Below are 27,791 nucleotides of genomic sequence, written 5' to 3'. Positions count from 1 at the left end.
GGAAGAGCCTCGAAATTTAATTCGTCCGATGCAATCTCAAACATGTCGATAAAAACACCTAAACCCCCAACGACAACTCAATAATCATTATCAAAATATGAGAGAACAATGAGTGACCCCTATTCATTTAATTACCCGAACAACCGGGACAGGTCTAACCGAATCTCGACATAGCCCAAATCTTAATATGGACGGTCCCCTTTTTTTGGTCGGGAGCAATACGTCATTATAGGGCAGTCGCACAGCCAACGATGCATGTCCCCGATTTTATTACGTCAATAAAACCCGATGATAAGATACGCAACAATTGACTTTCGCTATGATTTGAGGTAAGGGAAAGGGCAGGCAGGGGCAGGTGAACTGATTCGTCTCGTCTATTCTTCAACAAATGCGTTGGTCTTTTCATAATGTTGCTCTTAAAGACCAAGCCACCGGGATTGTCAATGCAGCACTTAAAATGACGGAACACCTACATCAGAGGCTTAACACTGCTTGCGGCGTGAAGCTGCCGTCAGAAAAGCACCGTAGCCTCCCGCCTTGAAATCTAGCACAACAAAAGCATATACGTCTGGAATAAACCGACAGGCCGGTTCATGAATGATCATATAGCAAGTAGTCCACAATGTCCCTCACTCCGAGATTGGCGCGGATTGCCTTCGGCCGCAATTGTCCAAGCACATTGCACATATCACGCCCCTTTACACGTCAACCTCTGCGGCTAGCTACATTCATCAACCCTGCGCTTACACATCGCAGGCCATTACACGACTCGCCCACCTCTTCCACAAAACCAACTAATCCAGATCCTCGGGAAAATCCAGCCCATGATCTTGCGCCACACGCCGACGTGAACGTCGGCCAGAGTCGGCTCGCCGATTTTGACTTGAAGGGAAGGGTCTTCGTCGTGACGGGTGCCGCAAGAGGTCTCGGCCTTGCCCTCGCCGAAAGCCTCGTCGAGGCCGGTGGAAAAGGTAAGTCTACTGCTGTGACTCTAGATAACCCTAATAAGTGGTTTTATGAGTACTCTTCTTCCCCTAAACTAACACATAAGCTAGTCTATTGTCTAGATCGTGAAGATCAGCCCGACAAGCACTGGGCGGAAGCGAGTAAGAGAGTGATGCCTGAGTGGGGAGGATCTATGCATTATCGTCAGCAAGACGTTCTGGACACTACCAATCTGGATAGGACGATAGCGGAAATCGCAGACGCTAATCGGCGTCTCGACGGCGTAATCGCCGCGGCTGGTGTTCAGCAGATCATGCCGGCCCTGGACTATGGACCGGCCGACGCTACTAGAGTCATGTCTATCAACTTCACCGGTGCGTTGATGACCGCGACGGCCGCCGCTCGCCAGATGATCAAGTATAAGTGCCACGGCAGCATATGTTTGATCGCCTCGATGAGCGGTTGCGTAGCGAACAAGGGCCTCCTGTCGTCGGTCTACAACTCATCCAAGGCCGCGCTGATCCAACTCTCGCGCAACCTGGCCATGGAGTGGAGCCCGATCAAGCCGGACGGAACTGGCGGCATCCGCGTCAACTGCATCAGCCCCGGACACATCATGACGCCCATGGTCGCCCAGAACTTCAGGGACGTGCCGGGTCTCAGGGTGAAGTGGGAGAGCGAGAACATGATGGGCCGGCTGGCGGAGACCACCGAGTTCAAGGGCGCAGCGCTTTTCCTCTTAAGCAATGCGAGCAGCTTCATGACCGGAGCAAATCTTGTGATGGACGGCGGACATACTTCGTGGTAACCCGGCGTTTCGAAAGGCGCGGGTTGTGATTTGCATCAAACAAGCGAAGCGATAGTCTTTCGGGGGCGTCATTATCACCTGTAGAAGAATAGGAAATGTCGTTATGTAATTTAGAGATTTGTATCTTTCTGATATTGTATTAGATGAATGGCTCTCTTGGGGCAATTGCTTTTTGTGCAGTTTCGCTCCCATCAACTTGGCTATCGGGTGCCAAAGTGGAGCTTTCTTGACGACCCCAATGCTATATAGGCGAATAGAACAATAGTATCGACCTTCTTAGTTAAATCTTAGGTCAAGGGATGAATCTTGACTCCGGGGAACTAGAGATACTGGAAATATCATACTTCAGCGAAAGCAAACAAAGCACTCCACATGGTTAACCACGGCCCGGGCCGCAATTCTGCAGCCCCAACGCGCTTCGAAACCTAATTTCATCGACAGTTTAAATCGTAAAAGATAATATTTGTCCATTAACATCTAGGAAAGTGTGCTCGCCTAGGCGTAAACGTTAACTTCCCGGAGTGTGATCGTATGCGTTTCGTACGTGGCCCAAAATGTCCAATGTATCATCATAATATCTTCTTAAATCGCTACACGAAACCTTCCTCCAATTGCCGCCGTGCGAGATGGTGTTTCGACGCTGGTAGTATTGTATGAATTAGGGCTGGTATGATCGCTCGCCTTCTGTCGGTAGTTGTTATGATATATCAGAATTTCGTCCGGCAATGGAGCACGAGACCAGCATGTAAGTGTTTTACGTACTTAATATTTGTTGTCAGAAACAGGGGTGTTGGCGGCCGGGTAGCGGGTTCAAGGAGTTCGTTGGCGGCTGAGCGGCTGAGCGGCTATCGGGCGGCTTCCGGGTAGGCGATGCCTTCGACTAGAAAAGGGCCCAGGCTTTGGGAGTCTTTCATGCTGGCACTCCATTTCAAATTGATTGCTAAGACCGCCTCGACACCGACTAGTATCCACATAACGCTAGAACGTGATTCGAAGCCAAAGTCTGATGTAAAGTAGCATTCCGTTCAGCTACCATTCACCATCCTGAACTGGCTAGGTGGTCTCCATCCCAACCTTCGGACAGTGGAGAGTTCGATCATTCCAGTAGCCCTCGAAGCTCGAATTTCCGAAACCAGCAGCTCTTTCCCCTCGCAAATCTTGTTCCTATATCGGAACTTCACGAGCCTAGGCGAGATGGGTAGCACAATTGCACATAACAGAACCGTATCGGTGCTGACAGATCTGCCAACGATGCTCCTGAGAGAGGAGCTACACCAATCGGCCGTCGATCATCAACTGGCAGGGTGTCATTTCCGCCTCAAGGATCCCTGAAGATTTCAGAGCCAAGCCTCGCGGATTCGCGCTTGAGAGCTTTCCGATGGTAGTAAGCCCATGTTGCCTATTGTTATGGTCGTGGCGAGTCCCTTGCTCCCTAGCTAGGGATAGTTTGCGCTGTTTACCAACGAGTCGACGTGCAGCGCGCGTGCAGGCCCTCAAGAGCCACCCTTAGAAAGAGCCAGGACAGAGTAGCATCATGGTCCAGGATTTGTCAAAGATCGGACTTCGGTAATGATTCGACGGCGAATTATCCATAGCATCCACTTAAGCCAGCTGCTCTCACGGGACTCCTTCTAAGATGAAACTTGAGTAAGGGTGGCCGAGAACCGACTAACCTGGGTTAGCTGTTGAAGACGAGGGTAGATGCTCCTTATATAGCCAGTCATGAGCCACCCAACTCTTATCAAGCACGCAATAGCACGCAATCCCTGAAACCTATCTTTATTCGAGAGACGATCCTTCAGCTATGCCTCGCCAGATCGACACGGTCCCAACGCCGGCTCACGTGAAGCCTAAGAAGCTGATAGTGCTCAGCGCACCTAGGTGAGCAGATCTAGATAAGACTATCGAGATCTACACACGGACGTTTCTTACCAGATTTAGGACCGGCACTCATGGCCTCTACCTAGCTCTGAAGGAGCTGGGCTTCAAGCCCTACCACATGGCCGAGGTCCTCAAGGCCGGAGCGCCAGCGGTAAAGATCATGAACGACGGACTTAATGCCGAAATGTTCCACATCGGCGAACCGTGTAAGTACTTTCCATATATCACTTGATGCTAGCCGAAAATTCTCGATTAGTTAGCTATACGTTGATAGATAGTAATAACTGATGAGAATCCATAGATACTCGTGCAGAATTCGATAAATGGTTCGCCGACTACGACGTGGGTGCTTCTTTCCATATCCTACACGCCTAAGCCAAGCTCACATAATGGATGATAAACTAGGTCATAAATGAGATGCCATTTTTCATGCTTCACTCAATAATAAAAGCATATCCAGATGCCAAGTTCCTTCTGACGGAGAGAAATCCCGAAAAATGGGCCAAGTCGTTTGTTAATACCATCGGGATGTTGGCCGTACAATTGAAGTCCTTCCCAATGTCCGTATTCAGGTTCTTTGACGAGTTCACTTACGGCATGGGTTACATGGGGAATGCGGTGTTGGGGTATTATTCGAATGGTTATGGCTTAACCCCAACAGGACAGAAGTATCTTGCTGAGAACTATAGAAACTAGTACGTTGGATTGAGAGCCCCTTTTGTAGGAATTGTTGCTAATATGCTAGAAACAGCATTGCCGAAGTGAAACGAATTGTTCCACCGGAGCAGTTATTGGTGTGCAAACTCGAGGACGGGTTCGGGTGGAACGAGATTTGCCCATACCTAGGGGTACCAATCCCCAAGACCGAGTGGCCGTCGCTCAATAAACCAGAGGAATTTCACGAAGTCGCAGGCCCGAAAATACAGCACGCATTCACAAAGGGTTTGGTCGGTATGACATCCATGGTAGTCCCAGTCGTTGCTGTGGGCTTTTGGTACCTAAGGAAAGGAAGGTTGGCCATTTGAAACCTCGGTACAGGTATCAATCAGGTATGCATACGCCTCCAATCCATCTTATATGATGAACACCAAGAATGACAGGAAATGTGTCCTGTTGAGATGAAATGGGTATTGGGGTAATTTTTAGCTAAGGGGTAACATGTGGGGATGGTATGGATGTGGTTTGAGATGAAGAGAGCATTGGGCTGAGTATGGCGGAAGGATGAGAATACCAATTGGATTCGTCCGAAATAGGCTCGATTGATTGAAGTCCATGCATTTCTGCATCTCGTCCTTGTTGACGTAAGTTGTAGAATGCGACCGTGGCCATTAAAAGGCAAGACGTTAAGGGATCTTGATTTGTCGTTGATCCTCACAATGATTTCAATTCTGCATACACTTGAATTGCAATGCCTAAGTGACGTTAGTACCATACCGCCTGAGGAGTGACCGAGATAAACACTAATGAAAACCTACCTGAGAAGCGGTGGCTCTGATACTAGTGTTATAAACTACTAGAGCAGCAATGAGCTTACGAAAGTCTTCACTGACATCCGGTAAGATATCATCCCATGTTTGGCCTTCGAATACTTGATACATATCGAACGGGGGTGTCTTGAAGTTGGCAGCCTCCGGCCATGACTCCCGAGTGGGGCTTCCGATGGTCTTGAAAATGCTGAGGATCAAGCCAAGCTGGTTGCCATCCTCGTGAGCAGCTCGCGACTCGAAAAGTGGTTGAGGTGAATCTCGACAGCATTCAGCAAGCATGGTCCCAGCACTCCACATATCTACCGGACTGCCATACGATTTATCACCAAACAAGGTCTCGGGTGCGCGATATGGTCCCGTGCCGATGTCCAGAATTTTGCCATGGGGAGGTTCCGTGGATACTGACAACTCCGGGTGCCAAGCCGTACCAAAGTCGGAAAGATAGGCAGGGCCATCAGGCGACTCGAGTAACACTGCAGAAGGCTTAACATCTCTGTGTATTATACCCTGCTGGTGGATATAGTCTAGAGCTTTAAACAGATCCGTAAAGTGTTTCTGTGTTCGACTTTTCGATATAGGCCCCTGTTCGATAAGGCTCTCGAGACTCAATGGCATAAATGGAAAGGTTAGAGTAAATCGCTGCTCCTGATCTCTGAAAGTGCCGAGAAGGGGAATGCACGGTTTATTCAATGACTTCAAGATCTTGGCTTCCCTAAAAGGATTATGCGGTTCCATGTTACGAGTCTCAACGATTACCTTCAGAGCTACTGTCTTAGATCGATACACCTCAGCAGTAACCCCGCTAGCAACATAGTGACAATTAGGATAAGATCCTATATTGATGCCGGGTGATTCCGGAACATCTTGTCCTATAGAAACTGGCGATGTTTGGGTCAATGACGATGGCCCTTGGAGAGTTGCATTTCGGCATGCTTCATCATACTCGGCCTACTGAAGACTTTAGTATCTTTAATGCATGGTAGATATTAGAATGTGACAATAGAAATACTCGTTGAGATTCACAGGTGATTCAGAGGATTAGATAAGTGGGTTACAGAGAACCGTAACATCGAAGTGCTTACACGCGATGTAGAATTCTTGTAAGCTTCGTTTTCAATTGCAAAAGCGCTTGACTGTGACGAGGTCGAATCATCTGTATTTTCAAGGGCGACTTTTCTATATCATAATGCAGGCATGATTAGCGTGGCTAGTAATGATAGGAAGGCCAAGTTTAGAGTAATTTACATCGTTTGAATGTTGTCATATCGATCAGAGGAGGTGAGTGAGGACCTCCAATCACCAGAGTTAGACGTCATCTTATTAATGAGCCCTCAAGTTTTGGAATTTCGGATCGGATGTCAAAGAGAGCTTCGCAAGAACAACTCTCATTATAATGTTGATTATGGCAGGTATAGAACAATAGGAATAATAGAAATAAGGTTAACTTAATAAGTAAGTTAAACCTAGAGTCTATCCTCTTTGATTATTTGACAGGCAGGTACAGAATAGGTATTCACGGCCTCAATGTTGGCCTAGCTTAATGACTTAACGAGACTTTTACTTAATGAAGAACGCATCCATCCCTTTATGGGCGAAATGTTTCGGTATATGCAACATTTGTGGAACGGTTAATCTATTTAGGTAGTACTTGCCTACCTAGGCCTAGGTTGGTAGCGCTTCCCCCGGAGAAAAGAGGCTGGAGAAAAAACAGGACAGGGAGCTCTGACAGCATATGATCCATGTCTTGTACAATTTCCATGGAAACCTACAACAGCTAGAATTTGTACGCTCAGCTTCGTCTCCAACGAACATTGAAGCTACCCACCTTACCTAACCCGACTATCTTAATTCTATTTTAATACCAAATACGATTTTGTATCATCACCAACACCATCATCGTCGCCTTTATCGTCAATTGTGTTTGGTTTAGCAATTATTCTCCCAATGTCCTCTTAATTCCTTTTCCGTTCGCTCCTCTCTTTCATCCCGTATTCTCCGTATTTATATGTCTCCCTATCGCCCCTCTTCCGTATTTTCTCATCGTCGCCTGTATGATCGCGCCCGTCCTTAATCGCAATGGAAGATCTCCAGAGAGCTGAATACCCAGCTATGCTGGTAAGTTTCCCTCTTTTCCCGTATCAAAACAGCCATCCCGCTCCCACAAATATCATATGCGCGCTCGTGGAGACGACTAACGATATCGATCTCAACAGGCCAACCTCCATCCGAACCAAGCCGTCCACTCTCTCAACGACCGAGTCAAGCGCATATCTAAAGTCAATACCGAGATCGCCGATTGGTTACAGGTAATATATGCAATCCCGGCCCAACCCCCGACAGGTAGCTAAACTGCAATACAGGAGCGTCGAAAAGTAGAGGAACAATATGTTCAAGCATTAAAGAGGCTGACCCAATTCCGGGTCCCTAATGCACAGTCCGAACTTGGGTATGTCATTCAATTTCATTATATGTGCATAATGTCCCATTTTCCATGCTCTTGTATTAACAGTAACGCCGCAAAGAACTTTCCAGGCACAATGGGACAAGATTCTTCAGTCCGCCGACGCCGTTGCCATGTCGCATCACATTTTCGCCACGAAGATCGAAAAGGACGTAGAGGCGCCCTTACGAACCTTCGGTCAGAAGAAAGAGGTGCTCAACATTCAGACCATCCAAAGCAACCTCCAAAATATGGCCAGGGAGCTGGAGGATGCACAAGAACGATCTGAGAAGTTGAGCAAAAAGGGCGGGAAAGCTAGCGCTCAGAAGGTCGACCTAGCAGCTGGGAAGCTAGACTCCGCAACTCAGCAGTGGGAATCACAAGCGCCATTTATTTTCGAATCACTGCAGGCCTTGGACGAAAGCCGAATGAACCAGCTGCGTGACTGTCTTACCCAATACGGTACCTACGAAGGGGAGCTGGCGCAAACTCACCAGGCTGAAGCCGAGACGGTGCTGAATAGTTTACTAGACTATAACACCGCTAGCGAGATCCAGCACTTCGTGACGAAGACTACCGCCGGCAAACCAAAGATAGAGAAACGAGCGACTTCATCGCGGCAAAATTCTGGGTTTACTGGGCCGACTTCATCACTGGCGCCCCCAAGCCTCCATCCATCTGCAGATGATCGCAGTGACCATTCGGTTTCTAAAGAAGGCCCATCAGAAAATAAACTGCGTAGTCGTATCGGTACTATGCTCGGTCGAAGACGGCAGAGCATACATGGCGGCTTCGGACCACTGTCGCCTGCAAAAGGACCCTTCGGAAGAAACATAAAGAGCGCTCATGGCATATCGCCTAGGGCGTCGTCGAGCAACCTCGGCGACTCGACGAACCGGTTAGGATCGCTGGTGGAAGATCCGGATACGATTGACACGCCTTCGAGAGCCTCACGAGCATCTGAAGCAAGAGAAAAGTCTATTCATGACGGTACGAATGGCATAGATCGTGACGGTTCTGCAGATGTAGCACCGCCGGGAACAGCAACATCAGCCACGTCGCATGTGAATGGCACGGCGACTACGGACCTCGCCGACGTCCCGCCTCCGCCAGGGCCTCCGCCATCCCAGAGGGAACCAGAGAAAGACTCTGAAGGGTTTAATGTACCAGCCCCCGCGAACGATCCAATCTCTCAGGCTCAGAGAGAAGCAGCTGCGCAAGAGGCCGAGCAGCTATTCAAACTCAACATTCAAAAAGAGCCGGTGGCTGAGGAGGACCCGGAAGAAAAGAAGGCTGCGCTTTCGAACGTTGCGAATAGTCTCTCGGCTATGGGAGCACCGGCTCGTAGGATAGGCACCGTCAGAGGTCGAAGAGATGTGCGAAACACCATCTACGTTCCCGCGCCAGTCTCCGAGGGCTCTACAGCCGAAACCCCAAGTCCTTTTGCTCCTACTTTACACACCATATCATCTAAACCCGCTGGAGTTGCTACTCTTGCCTCCGAAGCTAGTATTGCAGGCACTTCGGATACACAGTCAATCCGATCTGGTAATTCACTGAGCAGCATTGTTCACGTCAAGCATCCCGACATGCACGAGCCTGGCCTTAACTCTTCTATCATGGAAACAGTTTCAGCAAACTTTGAAAACGGACAGGTTCAGTCTGTGAAGGTTAATGGCGAGATCGCCTTTTCATACAACGCTTCAGATTCTTCTAACTTGCCTTGTAAGTTTCACCGGTAGCATCGAGAAGATACCATTACTTACTAGTAACAGCTCATTTACCCATTCGCATCAACAACTTCCCCGCCCTTGAAGTTATCGGCCCTAACCGCATTTTCATTACGAACGATACCCCTGACCATTCGGAACAATTTAATTTGGACCTCTCACATATTCACAAGACATCGATCGGCTTCTCTTACAGGCTTCATGTAGACCAGGAGACCGCTGCCGCAGAGCACGTGCCCGTGCTACTCAGCCCTGTGTGGAAACCGCAGGGAGATAAATTGGGCTTGCTGCTTCAATACAAGCTCAACCCGACTTTCAAGCTCGCAAACGGAGGCTCAAGCGTACTAGTTCATAACCTAGTGCTCTTCGCCTCCTACGAGGGCAAGGCGTCAGGTGCCCAGACCAAGCCATCTGGGACACACCTGAAGGACAAGCACCTCGTATATTGGCGTCTTGGCGACGTCACCCTATCCCCGGACTCCGATTGGCAGAAGATCGTGTGCCGGATAGTTGGCGACCAGGGCGTCGAGCCCAAGCCAGGCATCGTCGAGGCACGCTGGGAAGTTACCCCGCCATCCGACGCCGCCGAGAGCACAAATGCGATCTCGGTGTCCCGCTTCGAGGAGGCCAAGGGCAAAGAGGTCGAGCTCAACGAGGACGATCCGTTCGCCGATGAATCTACCACCAACACCGAGGAAGGGAAGTGGGTCGACGTGCCCGCCGTGAGGAAGCTCGTCAGCGGGAAGTACGAGGCGAGATAGTTTCAGCTTAGTATAGCCCCCGAAGCGTATTACCCTTATCCTTATCTATATATAAGAGAGTGGGTGAACGAGGGAGAGATGAGATGAGCGGAAAAAAAGGATAGTTGGTTTTTCGACGGGAGGAACAATAGGGAGAAATTTTCTTGTCTGTCTTGTCTGAACGACGATGAAATGCTCTTTTGTAAATCAGATTAGCGGATTGCCGAAAATTGATGGGTCCCATTTGTGCATTACATAGGTGTAGATCCGTTCAGTTATAGTAGTCAAGCCGTTGTTCTCATACAGTAACTTGACCACTTTGATATTTGGAATCGACCCATTATTCATTTTGTCATCGGAAAATACCTACCGGTATGTAGGTAGTAGCAGATATAACATTATTTGCTCTTACAAACAGTTATGGATAGTACTTGGAATACGTTTTTTACTGCTGTGATTTCTTACTAGAGGCAAATGTTTTCATGTTTAAATTACGTTAATCGTCTGGACTTCGTGGAAGCAAGCAAATAACCACTTCGACCGAGCAACTCGGTTTTGGATATAACCAAATGACCCCGAACGCCGGCGTACGTTCCAGCTTATAGCTAAGTATCATTACATGCTAGACCATGCCATGTCATGCCGCGTAAACAGAAAGTCGTTCTTCCACCATCGAGGTAGTGTGGTACCCATACCCTTCGACTCCTTAACTTATCATAAACACTAGGGCAACCAGCTCATCGACTAACCCTAGTATGCTCCTCGTAGAATTCCAGCGTAAGCGCGGCCAGGAACCCAGGTATGCAGCCCTTGTCGCGGACCCAGAATTGTATCTGATCTTGAATACGCCTAGCGAACTGGCTCTGTGGGCCTCCGGCGACCTTCATAGTACCGCGCTCGCCATCGAAGACGATGCTATTCTCCTGCTCGTCTGAAGTGCTGGGGTAATATAAGCTCTCGACGCGCATCTTGCCGTTGGGGATGAACGTCACGGTCCATCCCAGGGTACTAAATATGGCTTCCTTGAACTCCTGTGATTTGGCAGCCCACACCTCCTTCAGACGCCTCGTCGTCTTTTGGGCAGACGCCGTTTCCCTCTGCGCCTCCTCGATCTCGCGACGCGCTGCTGCTAGCTGCGATGCTGGAATCAAAGCGATGTTCGGATTAGGGTTGCGTCGAGCTTCTTTTTGGAGCTGTGCTAGCAGCTCCTTATTCTCTTGTTTAAGAGCTTGGAGTGTGGACATCTTGATCGCTTCGAAATCGGAGGTAGGGTTCGAGCGTAGCGATAGTATACGCGTTTTGTTTGTAGATTCGGCAGCGGCGAGGCGTGATTGAAGAACTTCATGCTCTTTCTGTAGGACTTGATAATGAGTTTTTACTTCCGAGAGCTCGTCGGCTAGCATACGACGTTTCCTATTTAATTCGCCGAGTTGCTCGCTTTCTGACTCGTCAGATCGGCTACGCTTAGAGCCCAGCGAAGGCTCTCCTACGTTGGCGGACGATTCCATAGTGGAGAGTTCCTTATGCAGAGACTGTACTTCCTCCTTGTATTTGTCGACAAGCTGTTCGAGCTCGGCAACCCGGTCAACTTTGCTCTGGTCGAAATTCTCGGAGTTGAAGGTTTCATCTTCCGCATCGAAGGCCTTGAGCTGAGCACGCAGATATTCAACTTCCTTGATAGCAAGGGCACGCTGGCGCTCTATTCGAGCCTGTGCCTTGGTTGCCGATACAGGAGCACTAGCCGTCTTCAACTTTTCAATCTGAGCAGCCCAGATCTTCTTCTCGCTTTCTAGAGCTTTAATGATTTCATCCCGCTCCGCGATCTGGGGTTGCATCTCGCCGAGCTTTTCAACGAGGGACGCCGAGTTGTATCTCTCCTCGACTAACGCACGTGCAACATCCTGGGGAGAATCAAATTCCATAATTCCACCATCCGCACTAGCATTCTGCAGGTACGCGGTCCAAGCCAGACGTTCGTCTTCTAATCGTTGTCTTTGAAGTCGAGCTTCGTTAAGTTCAGGTTCTAAGGCTTCGGCAGCCTCGAGCCTTCGTTGAAGCGATCGCTTCTCTTCTTCTACAACCTCGACAGCCTTGTGTATCTGACGTAGATGTGTTAATTCGGCGTGCTGCTTGGCGTTCTTCGATTCAAGGGACCTAATATGTTGCACTTGCTCGGTGAGTTCGCGGCGGATAATGGCGATGGTCTCGGCATCGCCTGTCTGTGCCTTTAACCGTAGAACTTCGGCCTCTAGATCACCAATGAGCTTATCCTTATCCGCAAGCTGCTGCTGAATGGTATGCATCGAAGATTCTCGGGCCTGGTTGTCTTGCTCCAGTCCTTGGATAGTCGCTCGAAGGTTTTTTAATTGTGTCTCCATATCGTTAACTCGTTTCTGGGTCATCCTCTCCCCTTCTTCCTTTACAGCCGATAAGTCCTCCAACTGCTCTCTCAATAGACGCACTTCATCTTCAGCGTCCCGGACCTTCTTCTCTACCTCGAGCTTTTCGCCTGCAGAGTTCTCTTTCAGCTCTCGCAGTTCCGCTTGTACGCTTTCGCAAAGTCGCTGGGCCTTGTTCTTATCCCCTTCGGCCGCCTGTTTCTGCTTGAAGTCGTCCTCGGCTTTCCGACGCACATCTCGTAGTTCGTTATCGTGTTGCAGGGCGATCATTTCTTTCTCCTGCTCGTAATTCTCAACCTTAAAGCGGACGGCGGCGAGTTCGGCCTTGAGTTCTTCTATTCTTCGCCGCTGAGTCTCATACTCCTCTGCATCGGGTGGCGCAAGGTTCTCCTTGGAGCTCTCATGCGACGACGCCCGTTGGGACTCGGCGCCGGCGTGGCTTTGTCGCGAAGAAGGCCTAGCATGGTTGGATGTTGTCGGTACCTCTTCGGAGCCGGTGAAGAAGTTATAGGATGGTTGGTTTGCTTTCTGTAACGAGGCGCGAAACGAGGTCACCTATTCCTTGAGTTTAGAACATGCACGACCGATCGAATGTCTCACCGAAACATTTATTTATTTACTTACTCTTGACCTAGATGGAATTGAAGCGCTACCAGCGCTTTGTCTGAATGGGCCCGACATAGAGCTAATAACAATTGCCGAAGACTACTATATTTGGTATTGTTTGCTTCCATTAAAGTAAAAGATGAAATTGGCAGGTTCCTCTAAACCTTAGAAAGTCGTGATCTTAACAAAGCCGCTAAAGTTGTTTTTGTTGTTTGCAGCTGCCCTGGCAATGCTGTAAAGCGCGGGCTAGTCACTTATCCGATTAGCTATGCACCTAGCGTGAGCTATCACGTGTAGATAAAGTTGTACCTTTCACATCCCTGTATACCTAATATTACGTAAACTGGTACATGGCTTGGTCCAATGTCTCTTCTTTATTGAGCTAGAGCTGGGTAGTTAGATATAAACAGACAAAGCCACGACCTCACAACTTCATAGATGTCTCATCTTTAAGCAACTGTGTTTGATATTTACTTAAAAGCTTGAAGGATATCTGGGCAGGTACGCTAGCTTTAGAGTACTTATATGCGAAATAAAGGCCGAACTACCGAGTTCCGTACCTTCCATGTCCAATCCCTGTCTCTATAGTGGAGAAATTCACGTCAGTTCCTGGCTTGGCTGACTGCCCTTATGCATTTTCCCGGGGCAATCTCGTAGATATCAGTCCATTACCGGAAATCTTAAAGCTCCGGCGTAACGTTGGTAGGCTTATTAACCTTAGAACATAATCTACGTATCTCTCTACCTTCACTCTATGTAGCTTCGACCACAGAACAACCTCTTCTTTCTTGAGCTATTCCATAGCCCATAACACGCAACACCTCAATTTATGAGGCTTCAATACACATGGATCTCCCTTCCCGGTAATACTACTGCGGCTTTGGCTGCTCCCGGTTTCTTCTACAACTAGCAATTCGCGCAATTTCGAATCTACCTAATCCTCCGTAACCGCAACTTCACAATTCGCTCGCCTCTACTGTGACTCCATTCGGAAGGCTACGCCATGGTTGTGTGCTCAATGTCTTCTACTTCTAGGTCGTTGCCGGCCGTGCGAGCACGTGTTTCAGCCCTACGATCTCCAATGCCTCATCCAATACGAGCCTCGAGACTCTATTCAACACACGCGGCTCGATTACAATATCGACCACGCCCTAGATCCCCTCGAATACCGCCCACATCGAGAAAACATATACGTACATTTGCATCTGATGGATCTAAAGCTCCAGCCTCCGAAGGGGCTAAAACCGCACATAGATTAGAGTCAGAGACTGACTCTGCCGCGAGAGCTGCTAAGTCTCCAGACGAAACCAGCTTCCAGAAACCTCAGGTTTCTACCGTCGCCTCTACCTCATCAACCGACTCGGACCTAGATTGGGAGGAGAAGCCCAATTTCCAGATCGAAAAATTCACAGATCTTCCATATCAGAATTTTGGCGTGAATCAGCACATGATCATCGATCGAGAGTTTAAAGAGGTGCTACGGCAACTCTTGTGGAGGTTCCGAGCGCCAATCCGATACGCATTTGCATATGGTTCCGGCGTCTTCCCACAGACAACAGGCGATGCGGCAACCGAGGCTGAGATCAAGGCAGTTCACTCAAAGCCTCCAGTGGCCGTCCAAAAAGCCCAAGATGGTTCACCCAAGATGATTGACTTCATCTTTGGAGTCTCATACACGCAGCATTGGCATTCGCTCAACCTCATGCAACATCGTGATCATTATTCTATGCTTGGGTCGTTAGGATCGGCTGCCGTGTCTCATGTTCAAGATAAATGGGGCGCCGGCGTCTACTTCAACCCTTACGTCACTGTTGACGGAATATTGATCAAGTATGGGGTTGTCAATATCGACACATTGTGTAGGGATTTGAGCGAATGGGACACTTTGTATCTTGCTGGTCGCTTGCACAAGCCTGTAAAGATCTTGCGAGACGACCCCAAGGTCCGTCTTGCGAACCAGATCAACCTCCTCTCTGCGCTACGTACAGCACTCCTATTGCTTCCCCCCACTTTTACCGAACAAGAGCTCTATGCGACGATTGCTGGTATAAGTTACTTAGGTGATCCCCGGATGGCTTTTCCAACTGAAAACCCGAAAAAGGTTTCAAATATCGTGAATCACAATATGCTAAATTTCCGACGACTTTATGCTCCTCTCGTCGAAGCTCTTCCCAACGTCGACTATAATGATCCGGCTGTTAGCAGGCCCGATTGGATTACAAATACAGATTCTGTGTTGAAGATAGAGCAAGATATGGACCCCGTCAAACGAGGCAATATGGTACGCCGACTGCCGAAAGCTTTCCGTTCGAAATTGTACTTCGAATATCAAAAGAAGTTTCAAATCCCACAACTTGAGTTCGACAAGATGATAGAAGAGAGCAAAGATGAAGATGTCGGCTCTTTCAAAAGACAACAGGGTGGAGGTTTCGAGCAACGTGTGGCTCAGGATGATCCTGAAGCTCTCCGACAGACCATCCGCGGTGTTATCAAGAAGACTATCAGCTGGCCTAGCACCTCACAGAGTATAAAAGGTGTTATCACCGCCGGGTTTAGCCGAAGCATTCGTTATTTGGGTGAGAAAATGGCGAAGTATCGTGAGGCTAGTAAACCTAAGGAAGAGAAAGAGAAATCATCGTAATCTCATCTTATGAAAATACGACCATTATGTTTCTGATTTACACCCTTTGAAGTGGGTTTCATATCACGTACCTGGACGCGCGTTCGAGTAACCTAAGCTAAGTCATGATCATACACCAACCACCAAAGGTAGCCCTAACTGAGGGATTTCTTCTGTTCAGTACGAAAAGCATATTGCATGGATTCGGAGGCAGCTTCGGCTTGGAGATATTTTAGGGTTATGTACGTTCAATGCGGAAGCGGGTGGGCGATTGCGCGCTTTCTACCAGAAAAATACCCACAGCATATTTTTGACCTGAAGGTATCAGGTCACGCTGCGTGTTGGATTAGAAAAGGAGATGAGCATGGCGGGTTGGTTCGACCATTCGAATGAGTACTTACTCTACAAGACCCGTTCATAACACTGACTTCACAGTCAAGGCATCTCAGAGACCAATCTCTATCAATGTACATATACACCACTTCACAAGGGAGAAAAAAAATCAAGATACTATCAAAGTTAAAATATTTCTAGCCCGCTTACCCCTCGGATTGCCTGCTGATTGCCTTAAAAGGGGGCGGCCACGGTTCCAGAAAACCCAGGTTCTTCATCGTCCAGCTCTACCATGTATATGTTGAGTTTTACCACGAATCTCAAATGAGGCAAGGTTATAATCACTGCGCACTGGATGTCAAGACTTTTAATCCCGGCCAAGTAGTTTGGGCCGGGGTAATACTCAACAATCACGGGCTAACGGAACCGAGATGTTATCATAGATCTCATAATTCATTAATACGGTAGCCTAACGAAGCCTTTTTATCATATAACCTCGCAGTCACACCCAGGTTTTTGGGGGGGTATTTCCCCTCCCCCTAATCTCTCTCATTCCGCACGAGCGACACCACCTCCTTAACCATTGACAATAACGCCTCCATTACAATGGATCGTCTGGCCGCTGATTGCCGAGCTGTCCGCCGCCGCAAGGAATACGACGCACGCGGCCACCTCGCTCGGCTGCGCGGGCCGGCCCATGGGGCTCGTGAACGACTTCTGCGCCTCGTCGTCCATGGTCGACGGGATCAGAGGCGTCCACACGGGGCCGGGGGCCACGGCGTTGACCCGGATGCCTTTGTCCACGAATTGGTTGCTCAGCCCGCGCGTGAAGGAGACGATGGCGCCTTTCGTCGAGGTGTAGTCCAGCAGGTCCGGTCGCCCGATGTAGGCGTTGATGCTGGCGTTGTTGATGATGGTGGATCCGCGACCCATGTGCGGGAGGGCGTATTTGGAGAGGTAGAAGAATGGGTGGATGTTGGTGTTGAAGGTGTGTAGCCATTGGTCCCTTGCGTTGCTTGTTAGGTACATATACATACATATATCGTACTAGATGGAGCGGGAAGAGGGTGGGGAGCGAGGCGAGAATCAACTTACTCGCTCAATTCGTGGATGTTGCTCTTCACCAGTTGGTATGCGGCGTTGTTAAAAAGGATGTTGATGCCGCCTAGCTTTTTCAGCGCTTCATCAACGACCGTTTTACAGTTATCCTTGCTAGTCAGGTCGGTGGACAGGAGGTGACATTGCTGCCCGTGCGATTCGACCATGCGTTTCGTCTCTTGCGCATCCTTCTCCTCGTCCGGGAGGTAGACGATGAAGGAGTCGGCGCCCTCCAAAGCGAACAGGATGGCGGTTGCCCGGCCGATTCCTGAGTCGCCGCCCGTGATGAGGGCTTTCTTGCCCTGCAGCTTGCCGGCGGCCTTGTACTTCTGATACCCGCCCTCGTCGGTGGGCAGGGTGTCATACTGGGCTTGTAAAGGCAGTTTGTGCTCCTTGCCGGGAAATTCCTGATGAGTCACGGGGACTTCGTGCCCTTTATATGATTGTATATCAGTATCTTGAATATTTGATATGGCCAAGCCGTCAATGAGTTTACTCACCCTTTTGGAACTGTGAGTCGGTCATGTTGCGGTACAAGTGAGTTAAACAATTTCACTATTTCCGGCGAAGAGTGTTGATGCAGAGTTGATTTGAATACTACCTGATGCCCAGGAAGATATAATAGATATAAGGGTTGGAAGTCGTGACCGAGAAACAGCACGAGTCATGACATCACTTGTGGTCAATTACATCGACATTGTTGCTCAGAACCGCTTTTTTGTAACTTTGTTCATCATGACGGCAATAGAAGGCAAACTTTTGAACATGCATCTTTACATTTTCACATATGTCCGATATGTCAAATTCTGTAAGAAAATAACCATACTATAACGTCAGGAGATCATAGGAGCCATTATTACCATTTGTATCTTTTTAGTGATGGATATTCAATTGTAGTTATTCTTGTTACGCCGGGTCTGGGGTCATCTAGGGGTACAGTTTCCCTAGCGTTGCAGATTCTAGCCAATAAAGAAGGAACGGTAGGACCTATATACCTACCTAGGCAATCACGAATTATTTGAACGCAACATATTCGGGTTTAGACTTTGATTTGGATAGTTCCCTATCTTTTGCTTGTGCATATTCAGATGAGGAATAATCCCATTCTTCCAGGACTACAAGGCTTATGTTTCCCGTCTTTTTAATATAGGGCTACCTTGTAAGCACGTTTCCTTTGGGTTTGGCGGGGCATTTCAAACCATGAATGGCCTGTTCATCATTAATATCATCCGCTGTAAAGTTAGCTAGCTAATCTAGAAGCAAGATACTCTCGCCAAAGCTCTTGCAATTGAAGACGAATGGAAGAGCTAATTTGGATGACATCATCCGGCACGGGCCGCAAACTATAAACTATACAGACCTAAGGTTCTTTAGCGTCCATTCACAGCCTTGAATGTGGACCCCTAATCGATACATGGAATATCCCTTCCATTGAAACAACATTTTAAAGTCATACTGAGAATACGAATTGATAAATCAGACTTGCATGCTCCGAAATTCTTACATGCTATGACCCTACCCAGATCCATACGTACCTGACAGTCACGCAATTGCAATAGAAGAGGCACGACATAATCTACTGTGTTTCCTTGTTACATACTAAGAAAGAAATCGTGGTGTCACATTGACATTATCCGCTATGAGTCTCGGGTACTGCAGGGCTTCTCCTATAATCCATGTTCGGATCAGGCACATTTAGTCTGTAAGGTAGGTGGGCAATAACCTTTTTAATTTCTAGGTCTCGTCAGATATATCATACAATTTGATCGGTATGCATTCTCTTGACGTCGTTTTAGAGCCAGCTCTTTACGTAGGTTACATCGACAGGCGAGCCTCATATGTCTTAGACACTTTATAACAGAACCAGTTTCTACGTCTCGTAATGTCGCAACAACAACCATAACAACCATGGTCTTACGAAATACACATGCATCTGTCGGCTGGGCTTTTGTTGGCTTATTCTTAATTTATACTAGGTATGTCGTAAAGGCTAAGCATTGGTTTCAGAAAAATATGGTGTGATAAACACTTATGACCGTAAATGGCACCCCTCTAAAAGTCCTGTTGTGTGATAGTGGATGAGAAACCCCTGAGTATAAAGCCAACCACTAGGATGTTTACCGAAAATATAGCTCGTATCCATACACTTCAGAGAATGACTTGGCACGGCATATTTCGAATGCTCGCTTAGTATGCTTGTTCTTGAATTGGTCAATAAAATGGCTCTACAACTATTGGGTGAAGGTTGAAAACAGACGATCCTCGTAAAAATGGAGAATGTAAGAGGGCTAAAAAGCAGGTTGTAACAAGGAGAGATAACCCAAAGACTTAAAATAAAACCCATTGATTCTTTGCCATTAACCTATGATCTGTGACTAGACCTATGTCAGTCTATTGGAACGTATCTCGCTCTATAATACAATACACGTGTAACAAAAACTGCAAGACAACGCTTAGCAGATTGACTTTGATTGGCAATTAAATGTATCCATCTCCCATTACTAGCATAGGCCGCGGTAGCTCAGCGGGTAAGCACCTAACGCGAAGCTAGGTTGAAGCTGACCATCCCTAACTCGGCCTCCGTGCTTACTCGTACAAGCGCAGCCTCGCCCCAATGGCATGTGGCGGCTGTCACCAGCAAAAGTCTGCGGACGATTGTTGTCCTATGTAAAAATCCTTAACGGCCGCAAATACCGCAGCCTAATATCTTCTCTAAACGAACTCGAGGTGAATCATGATCCGTAACGCCCGCGTCTTAATACCGTACAATGCATGGTCCAAGTTGATGCTTATGATAGGGCGATGGCGCCCCGTCGGTTTTCGCGTAGGTGCAACAAGCCTTGAAGGCCGCAGAACACCAAGAAGGCCTAAGCGAGATATCGTAAGACACGCGTGCTTTACCAAATATACATGCTCCATCAGAAACTTACCGCGTATACGACAACGGCGGTGAATACGGTACCAGCAACCGCACTGCCGTCAACGGGATCTTCGGTACCGCCTACGAACTCGTGGTGATTGTTTCGGTAAAGACCGCCGAGGATAGAGAGGATGATGATTGCGAAGACGGAGATGATTACGCTGTATTTTTGAGGTATATGATTAGCAAATTGGAACAATCCCGATCTATTGCAGGTGGAGGAATGTTTACCAAGACCAGGCTTGCATAGCACTAACGACGGGCTTCATGATGGGCAGTTGTTTTGTTGGTATAGACTTCAGCTGGGCTGTGTAGATATAACCGTGGAGGCAAGCTAAATTGGTGGGCGACCTTGGCCTGAAACCAGGTAGAAGAAAGGTCTATTCGGTGGTGGATGCAAGACAACTGGTGAAGAATGATGTCGTCGACGGCGTCAATGCGGAAGTCGCGAGATTCAGTGTCGGATGTCATTGGAGGAAGCTTGGCAGGTTGAGGCTGAGGGGCTGAGGCTGAAGCCGAGGCGTCGGAACGGATTATGTGTTTAATCCGATTGAATCCCGAGGCGATGGACAGACCGTTGAATGTTGGAAGTTTAATTATTCATGACTAATACAACTAACAACAGGCTTGAACTTGAAACTTGGGAATCCAACTCAAGAACAACATATGAGCCTGTAATAATCATAGTATGGTTTTCAAAGCTGGACGTTGGTGACGCGTCTTGAGCATCAAATCGCGCAGATTCAAATGTACCACAAAGCATTTTCGCAATGTTCGGGCTGCAGATCCTAAGCTTACAACCATTGGCTCTGAGTTCAACTCTTTGTTACTATATCCCACTTAGGCACAGGCGATAATACGACAGTCGACTATACGGTTGTTAATCGAGCAATCTAGAGATGTTTGAATTCCTCTTAACTACTACGCGCCCAAGATCCTTCACAGCCTCAGCTACCGTTGGTATCCTGTGGTCACCAGTGCCTGTTAGCGAGACGAAGCGTCTAACACCATACTATTCTTAATAAACGTAGTCGGTTAATCCGCCTTCCAACCCTCTCAGCATCTGGTCCGAATCCCATATTCAGTTGGAACCGAGACCGGTCGCTATTCGCCTTCGAGCTCTACCGACAATTATGAGGTCATATCAATATATCTCGGAGATCGATCATGGTGACGCGGGTCACTTTAACTCCGCAGGAATGATGCATTAAATCTCACATTAGTCAGAACGGGATGGAAATCCTGTATGAATTAATAAGTCACGTACATAAAGCCAGCCATCTCCGCACTAGTCAGCCTGTCTCCTTTGAGACACATTAACCGGCAAATTACCAGTACAGCTGCGCAATCATTGCGATGGCCGTGTAACACCCACCTTGTCAGTTGCTCGTTCCTGTGTAAGTGGTGTAAGTGGTGTAAGTGAGCCTGCTTCAAGAAATGGAAGCGCGATTAAATCTTCTTCATCAAAAACTTACTTAGTAGTATTCCATGCTTCATGATGCGCTCGGACTTTGGTTGGAGTACAGACAACTGTCATGAGACAAGTACTATGTCCTGCAACTTCGGAATAGCTACTAGCCGCTACTAGTTCAGCCGTTGAATGGTGAACGAATTGGTACTACCGCTTACGTAGGTACCTGCAGATAGCGGCTCGAAGCCTGCAGCCTTCAGTTACTTCAGCCCCCCGCTACCACATTAGCGCTGTCGTTGACGTTGTAACCTTCTAGCTTCTGTTGCTTTCACTGGATGCGATGGATTACGCTTTGCCGGGGAAAATCCTGGAGTTGCCAAGAATACATTTTGGTGGTGGCAGACCAAACGGACTAACCAATTATGAACGAAATCCTACCGTCGATCTCTCGCTAGGCCTAGGCGAGAGGCCCATTGCTGCAATATCTACGATATAAATATGTACCTACCCACCTATGTAATGATTTACTAGAAGCCGTATGGTTGCTTGCAGGGCTGCCAGGTGTATTCGCGTGGTTTGAGGGTTGTGGTCGCTTCAACAGTGGCGGAGCAACTCTGCTCTTACAACTGTACTTACATATGTGTACGGTTATTATTAGAAAAGAAACTTGGGGGTAACACATGTCAAAGAAGAACATCAAGAATGAGGACTACGCGTTGTACAATACGCAAGCACAAACGCCATCCAGCCGTCAGCCGTACAGAACCAGTCCCATTTCACAAAGCCCGAAAGTGCTGACGTGAGAAATGATCGGTGAATAGGAGAGCCTGTTGGCGCAACACCGTTAGGTCAAATACATAGTACGAACAGTGCGACAATAATCCTTCCTTTATCATTAGGTACCTGAGAATAAGTTATAGCAAACTGCTATTTGTAAGGTATCGCTGTCATAGAGATCGTGGCAATATTTTAAACCAGTAGGTCAGCGGCGGATTGGGGAGCCGAGAGCGCATAGACCTAGGGCAGCTGGGGATAGAGATATGTTTCTCATGTTTCTTGTTTCGTTTGTTCCCGTCTCTCCGGATAATATTGCTTGGCTTTCTTGGCTTTAAGATGAGCCCTGTCGATTTCAAGGATGGCTCGGGGCCCGTTCTGTGATTCGCTGGTATGTGATCTCTCGTTTGGAAATCCCTGCTAATTCCATATTGATTTGCTGTGCTACGCTTCCAGTTTTGTTTAATTCTCGATGAGGAATGATGCAAGGTCCCATCGGTGGGCGAAGGTCTCATCAAGTGCCTACCAGAAGTCACTGACCGGATCATCGGCTTTCTCTTCTCTGCATACATACACAAAGGTGGGTGAAATCACACCCTTATTATAGCGGTGATGAAGTTATGACAAAGTACTTGTTGGTTGGACGCATGGCATAGAGGTGTACAAAGTAACAAAGTGGCACCCTGCAATATCATCGGAGGCAAAATGATAATGAATATAAAGACCTACAGCCTCCCGTCTCAATGTTGTCCCCCGGCTCTTTGTTATTTGACTTTCTTATTGGTCTAGAATCAACGAAGGCGCAAAAGCCCTGTACAATAAGTACATGAATAATCTCCACCGGTAGTTCTAATTCGAGATCCTAAGCTGCACTGCCATCCTTTGCCGGCTGCGATATAATACGAGAGGCTGAACTACATAATACACGAAATTTCCACATCAAATCGATCAACAAAGGTTTTTCTTTAACTCTCCTACAACTACATTTCCACAAGCCAGCAATATGCGCGTGTCAAGCATTATCACACTCTCTGCCATCGGCACTTCCAGTGTCCTTGCCCAAAGCAACAATGTTACAGGAGTAAGTTACGAACATCTTGATACTAGACAGTGTAGCAGATATGAGTAACTAACTGGAGGTCCTAGCAACTTGGTGATGCTCCTGTTACCACCGGCAACCCTATCGGGAAAGGCGCCATCGCTACTCTGCCTGAAAATGCATTTTGGGAAGGAAGCCTGAACGGCAACGTGAAGGGTCATGTTTCTGCCAAGTCTGGAGCGGGTGGTAACGGCATCGACTACGAAGTCGCCTTCTCGAATTTGCCTACCGAGGGCGGCCCTTTCAGTACGTCTATCCCCTGAGCGTACCTCTTCCATATGTGCTCCCTTAACTAACTACAATCTAGTATATCACATCCACGTCGCCCCTGTCCCATCCGACGGCAACTGCACCAGCACCCTCGGACATCTTGACCAAACCATCCGAGGCGAAGACCCCCCCTGCGACTCCTCGCGACCGGCGTCGTGCCAGCAGGGCGACCTGAGCGGAAAGTACGGGAAGATCAACGGCTCGGCGCCGTTCACCGCCACCTTCCACGACCCGTACACTTCGCTGGTCGACGGCGACGGCGCGTACTTCGGAAACCGCAGCTTGGTGTTCCACTTCAGCAACAAGACCCGTATCTCGTGCGCCAACTTCACCGTCGTCCAGGCCAACGGTACTTCCCCCTACCCGACCGGCACCAGCCCCGCCAAGGTCTCGCCGACGTCGACGAGCGTCCCGGTCACCGGCGCCGGAAGCGCGCTGAGCGTCGTGAAGAACCTGGCCATCGCGCCGGTCGTCGCCGCGTTCCTCGCTCTTCTATAAGTAAACTTTTTAAATAGTCTCTCACTATCATCCCTTACTGGGACATGTCTCTGGTCTAGGTAGCCCAAAAGTTGAAAAGTTCATCGGCATGATTCGTTCTTTTGGTCGGCGTTTCTGGATGTGTGGCGGTAATGAGCTCGCTCTGGGAGATTGGCCCCTCGGTATTAGCCGTGATGGTTATGGATGTTGATGAATGACGGTTAATATTAGCGTACGATGTTCGTAACGCGACAGGATTTCATGGATCTTGGTTGTTTTGTTTTTCATGTACATATTAATATTAATACCATGATATTTATATCCATCCCTTCGCTTCATGCTTCGTGTCAATTTATCTACCTGTGCGGTATCGTCCAACCCAATGCTACCCATACGAGAGATGTAGCAGACTTAGACAACCGTTTAAGGTCAAAGGTTGGGTTGGCGCTTTCAGATTGTTTGCGTACTACAGCGTTTGAAATTCCAAATCATGTCATGACGGAGATGTTAATCTCGAGAACGTGCTGTCAGCCGAGACACGGTAGCAGGCGGGTGAGGACGGAAGTATGAGACATGGGGCGCGTGACGGCGAGGGCGGGGGAGCAAGACAACGGTGATATTTGTCCGAGCGTTAGGATATCATCAATGCCGATGGGTGTGGTTGACTTTCCTGTCTCCAAGTATAAGTGTCTTGTACGATAAGACGTCACCTCTACTACGTAGACGTTGAATTTGGAATGTGATATCTGTCAGAAACAGTTGGTTCCACCCTCCCATCGCATCAGACCACAAAATATCAGGATATTTGGATGTAGGTTGTAAGTTGTGGCGTTCGGATGGAGAATATTCTGCAAACCTTCGCATCCCGCTCACTGATCAGCGTCGATATATCATATTCGGCATGAACCCGGTCTAGCATAGCTCCATATGGTGATAATGTGACATTATCTAGTAGGTACTTTGAGCACGGAGTCATACTCTTGCCATGATAATAATGTGATATCGAACAAACATATTGCTGTCTTCACCACTGGATCCATCACACTTGTCTACATGTTCGTTGTCGAGACTCATGAAGAGCAAAGTGAAACAAGTCTACAGAGGTGAGAATTTCGTATTGTTTACAATTATGGAGAGCGGGAGAATGTCATATTGAAACAGAACCAGGAACAGATAAATGAACTTCCCCGGATTCGGTCCGAGGCAAAGGTATGTCTCTACCAAATTTCGGGCCGTGGCTGTGTTAGATATTCTACTTGATACAGTGAAGAGGAACTTGGATTAATAGACAAGCTTTCTAGGGACGTCAAGCTCGTTATGCAAGATATAACTAACTAGGGAAGCCGGTGTGAAAGACGTCTCACCTGAGAGTTGCTTCAGTCTATCACTATGTTCGTTTGGAAATGCGGCTCGCAGGTAAGCAGGTACCTACCTACATTCCCTATAGATAGTCAGGGCACTTGGAGTATCAATACCGACATGCATGTTTCAGCCCACACTCCCACAGCTTGGAGTCTGGAAGGTTAAGTCTCCTAACTTGATTTGAAATAAGCTAGCTTGTTCCTATAGACGTCGTGCACCACACCTGCAGCAATAGTCGTGTTACTGAATAAAAGACCGTACATGAGCAACGCCAAGTAGCTGTTCCCCTGGCTACGTAGGCGACATGTCATGTTGGTGGTGGTTCTTGTCAGATCCAGGTGGGCTATAGGGCCATTTTATTATAGCCTCCGAGTTGTATTATTGCTGGATAGTGCGAAAGATATACCCACATTGGTCATCTGTCTAGAATCCTCTACGATATTTCCCATTAGTGCAAGTGTTTGGTAAAGTGCTATGTGCTATGTTGATCCTAGTCGTTCTTGTTAGGGGCCTACCCAGGAGGTAGGTAAATATGATAAGTCAAGTCCAAGTTTGGTACCACCCAGCAAGAGGGTAGGTACGTACATCTTGATATTCCTGACAATAGGGTATTTGCTATCGGCTGAGAATCCTAAGGCTAGAATCTTCAGCTCGAGTCGCGTCTGTATGATATACTGCTATAGAGTCGAAGGTGGCTATGTGTAGCGCTCCAGGGGTAACGCCGAGGAGTTGCCTACAAGGCTGAATATTCTTTGCCCCAGAGCACGTGTCCACGGGTACGGTGGGTAGGTACATAGGTAATATTGCCACGAGGCATGAGTACAGTAGGGCGACCCAGGAGAGGCTGTATGGTTACATGCGAGAATGATCGACCTGTAGTCTCGAAAGTCCTGGAGCAGCTTCTCAACTTCCGATAGGCCTCCAAGTACAGCCGCTTATGGACCACCCTGTTCCATAAATGGACATGACTTATCGGAATAGTCTGTGATAGGCATCGTTCGTCCGATAATGGTAGATCCTCGCGCTCACACATGACGTTGTGCCCGCCAAGATTATCTGCGCTTCCCAAGGATACAGATCTAGCGCGTACCGAGGTATGCAACCAGCTCTTCGGGGTCTAACCTCACTCCCGCCGTAGGAGATATTGTTCCACGCGTCCCGGCCGTCGAGGATGCAGGAGATCGGACCCTAATGCAATGCGCGGTGAGAGCTAGGTAGAGCGAATGGGAGGGTAGGCTGCATCTGTCAGGGCGCGGGTGAGGTTTCCAATGGGACATTCCATCATCGCGTAGATCTTTAATATCGATCGGATCTATGCTGCGAGTTGCGGTTATGTCGCCGAGGAACATTCATTTTCAAGACTCCGACGGTAGACGGGGAATATATTCACTGCCTCATACGCGTTCTAAGCCGCTAACTCCGGACGTTAGGTCCTCGGTAAAGAGATAATAAAGCAATAGACCAATGCCTATAGACTAATGAGTTAGCATGATCTTTCTTAATGGGAGGCCTGCCTAGGTGCGGCGCCAGTTTAGCAGCTGAGAAAGAACGTCAGCAGGGGTAACAAAAGCTCAAGTCGGGTTACGACTTGGGCCCACGGCTTAAGGTCCGTGATACATGTGAAATCATGGCGACAAGGCGACGAATCCAACCTACCCAGATACGTTACATGCGTACAAATCCAAACTTTTTTTTCACTTGCCATCCGCGTTTCCGAAGGTATAACCATGGGATTGGATGCTCGACACGAAAGTACTTCGTCTTGAGCTGAATACGGAGTCAAGATAGGCGCGCCGATTCTTGCAAGAAAGCAAAAGCGAGAGGTGGTCCATGACTAACAGAGCTTTTCGTTCCATTGCAGCTGGCTCGATGCAACACACCCGCAGCGCAAATCGAGGCTAAGCTTCTGAGTAAACCGAACCTAACTCAGCCACGGATAGCTGGATTCGCCCGAAATGTTCAAGACCCAGAAGACCCTAATGCCTATCACGACACTAGCACGTCGAAATAGGCTAGATCAAAGCCTGCGTATATGAGGGAGAGGTGCGTGACCCGACGGCATTTCCTGAAGATATGCGTCTTTTCGGGCCATAGAACGGATATATGTTCAGTCTCAGATTGCGATAGGCGCCAATGGCTCTCGTGGTCAAAGCTGGTTCAGCGCGGATCCTGTCAGTTACTGTTATTGGCTTAAAGTTAGGTGTGAATCGAGCCTCGTGGGCAATTATTGTCAAGGGCTTTGTGTTATAGCGCTGTCAAATTGGCGATCCCAGGGGTGATGCATGACCTGGGAATGGGAAAAAGGAGCCTGGAGAAAAAAATAATAATAAATAAAAACAAAATAGGATAGCTACCAATAGCTACCAGGCACGCCACGGACTTAGCGACCAC

The 27,791-nt window shown here is 48.2% G+C and overlaps 9 protein-coding genes across 9 annotated transcripts; 5 read left to right on the top strand and 4 right to left on the bottom strand.

The window, feature by feature from the left end:
* Window positions 1-622: 622 nt before the first annotated feature.
* Window positions 623-1,753, top strand: F4807DRAFT_459312 (NAD(P)-binding protein; the record flags this gene model as incomplete). The annotated part of the gene is made up of 2 exons (XM_048001340.1): window positions 623-971; window positions 1,056-1,753. The coding sequence occupies 2 exons, from the start codon at window positions 623-625 to the stop codon at window positions 1,751-1,753; spliced, it is 1,047 nt and encodes a 348-aa protein (XP_047855601.1).
* Window positions 1,754-3,089: 1,336 nt separating this feature from the next.
* On the top strand, window positions 3,090-4,669 carry F4807DRAFT_49671 (P-loop containing nucleoside triphosphate hydrolase protein). The gene is made up of 5 exons (XM_048003104.1): window positions 3,090-3,634; window positions 3,695-3,840; window positions 3,936-3,976; window positions 4,040-4,329; window positions 4,386-4,669. The coding sequence occupies exons 1-5, from the start codon at window positions 3,558-3,560 to the stop codon at window positions 4,657-4,659; spliced, it is 828 nt and encodes a 275-aa protein (XP_047855600.1). The 5' UTR covers window positions 3,090-3,557; the 3' UTR covers window positions 4,660-4,669.
* A 347-nt stretch (window positions 4,670-5,016) lies between these two features.
* F4807DRAFT_459310 (kinase-like protein) lies at window positions 5,017-6,437 on the bottom strand (the record flags this gene model as incomplete). Its single annotated transcript, XM_048001339.1, has 4 exons — window positions 5,017-5,046; window positions 5,110-6,069; window positions 6,204-6,297; window positions 6,367-6,437. 4 exons carry the CDS (start codon window positions 6,435-6,437, stop codon window positions 5,017-5,019), a joined length of 1,155 nt encoding a protein of 384 aa, XP_047855599.1.
* Window positions 6,438-6,870: 433 nt separating this feature from the next.
* On the top strand, window positions 6,871-10,486 carry F4807DRAFT_421497 (Muniscin C-terminal mu homology domain-containing protein). Its single transcript, XM_047997593.1, has 5 exons — window positions 6,871-7,236; window positions 7,335-7,427; window positions 7,482-7,567; window positions 7,644-9,286; window positions 9,337-10,486. The coding sequence occupies exons 1-5, from the start codon at window positions 7,198-7,200 to the stop codon at window positions 10,050-10,052; spliced, it is 2,577 nt and encodes an 858-aa protein (XP_047855598.1). The 5' UTR covers window positions 6,871-7,197; the 3' UTR covers window positions 10,053-10,486.
* On the bottom strand, window positions 10,487-13,288 carry F4807DRAFT_421496 (MAD-domain-containing protein). Its single transcript, XM_047997592.1, has 2 exons — window positions 13,055-13,288; window positions 10,487-12,985 (listed from the first exon to the last, which is right to left on the bottom strand). Exons 1-2 carry the CDS (start codon window positions 13,109-13,111, stop codon window positions 10,769-10,771), a joined length of 2,274 nt encoding a protein of 757 aa, XP_047855597.1. The 5' UTR covers window positions 13,112-13,288; the 3' UTR covers window positions 10,487-10,768.
* A 445-nt stretch (window positions 13,289-13,733) lies between these two features.
* F4807DRAFT_421494 (mitochondrial matrix Mmp37) lies at window positions 13,734-16,293 on the top strand. The gene has a single exon (XM_047997591.1). The coding sequence runs from the start codon at window positions 14,040-14,042 to the stop codon at window positions 15,675-15,677; it is 1,638 nt and encodes a 545-aa protein (XP_047855596.1). The 5' UTR covers window positions 13,734-14,039; the 3' UTR covers window positions 15,678-16,293.
* On the bottom strand, window positions 16,294-17,980 carry F4807DRAFT_421492 (NAD(P)-binding protein). Its single transcript, XM_047997590.1, has 3 exons — window positions 17,588-17,980; window positions 17,085-17,520; window positions 16,294-16,995 (listed from the first exon to the last, which is right to left on the bottom strand). The coding sequence occupies exons 1-3, from the start codon at window positions 17,610-17,612 to the stop codon at window positions 16,566-16,568; spliced, it is 891 nt and encodes a 296-aa protein (XP_047855595.1). The 5' UTR covers window positions 17,613-17,980; the 3' UTR covers window positions 16,294-16,565.
* Window positions 17,981-19,653: 1,673 nt separating this feature from the next.
* On the bottom strand, window positions 19,654-20,437 carry F4807DRAFT_49582 (uncharacterized protein). The gene is made up of 3 exons (XM_048003102.1): window positions 20,239-20,437; window positions 20,018-20,168; window positions 19,654-19,954 (listed from the first exon to the last, which is right to left on the bottom strand). Exons 1-3 carry the CDS (start codon window positions 20,274-20,276, stop codon window positions 19,877-19,879), a joined length of 267 nt encoding a protein of 88 aa, XP_047855594.1. The 5' UTR covers window positions 20,277-20,437; the 3' UTR covers window positions 19,654-19,876.
* A 2,543-nt stretch (window positions 20,438-22,980) lies between these two features.
* On the top strand, window positions 22,981-24,167 carry F4807DRAFT_49590 (superoxide dismutase). Its single transcript, XM_048003103.1, has 3 exons — window positions 22,981-23,273; window positions 23,339-23,537; window positions 23,599-24,167. Exons 1-3 carry the CDS (start codon window positions 23,196-23,198, stop codon window positions 24,057-24,059), a joined length of 738 nt encoding a protein of 245 aa, XP_047855593.1. The 5' UTR covers window positions 22,981-23,195; the 3' UTR covers window positions 24,060-24,167.
* The last annotated feature ends 3,624 nt before the right edge of the window (window positions 24,168-27,791 follow it).

The sequence above is a fragment of the Annulohypoxylon truncatum genome (genome assembly GCF_022578515.1).
Source record: "Annulohypoxylon truncatum strain CBS 140777 unplaced genomic scaffold F4807scaffold_11, whole genome shotgun sequence".
NCBI classification, from domain to species: domain Eukaryota; kingdom Fungi; phylum Ascomycota; class Sordariomycetes; order Xylariales; family Hypoxylaceae; genus Annulohypoxylon; species Annulohypoxylon truncatum.
This window is presented reverse-complemented; position numbering and strand designations above follow the sequence as displayed.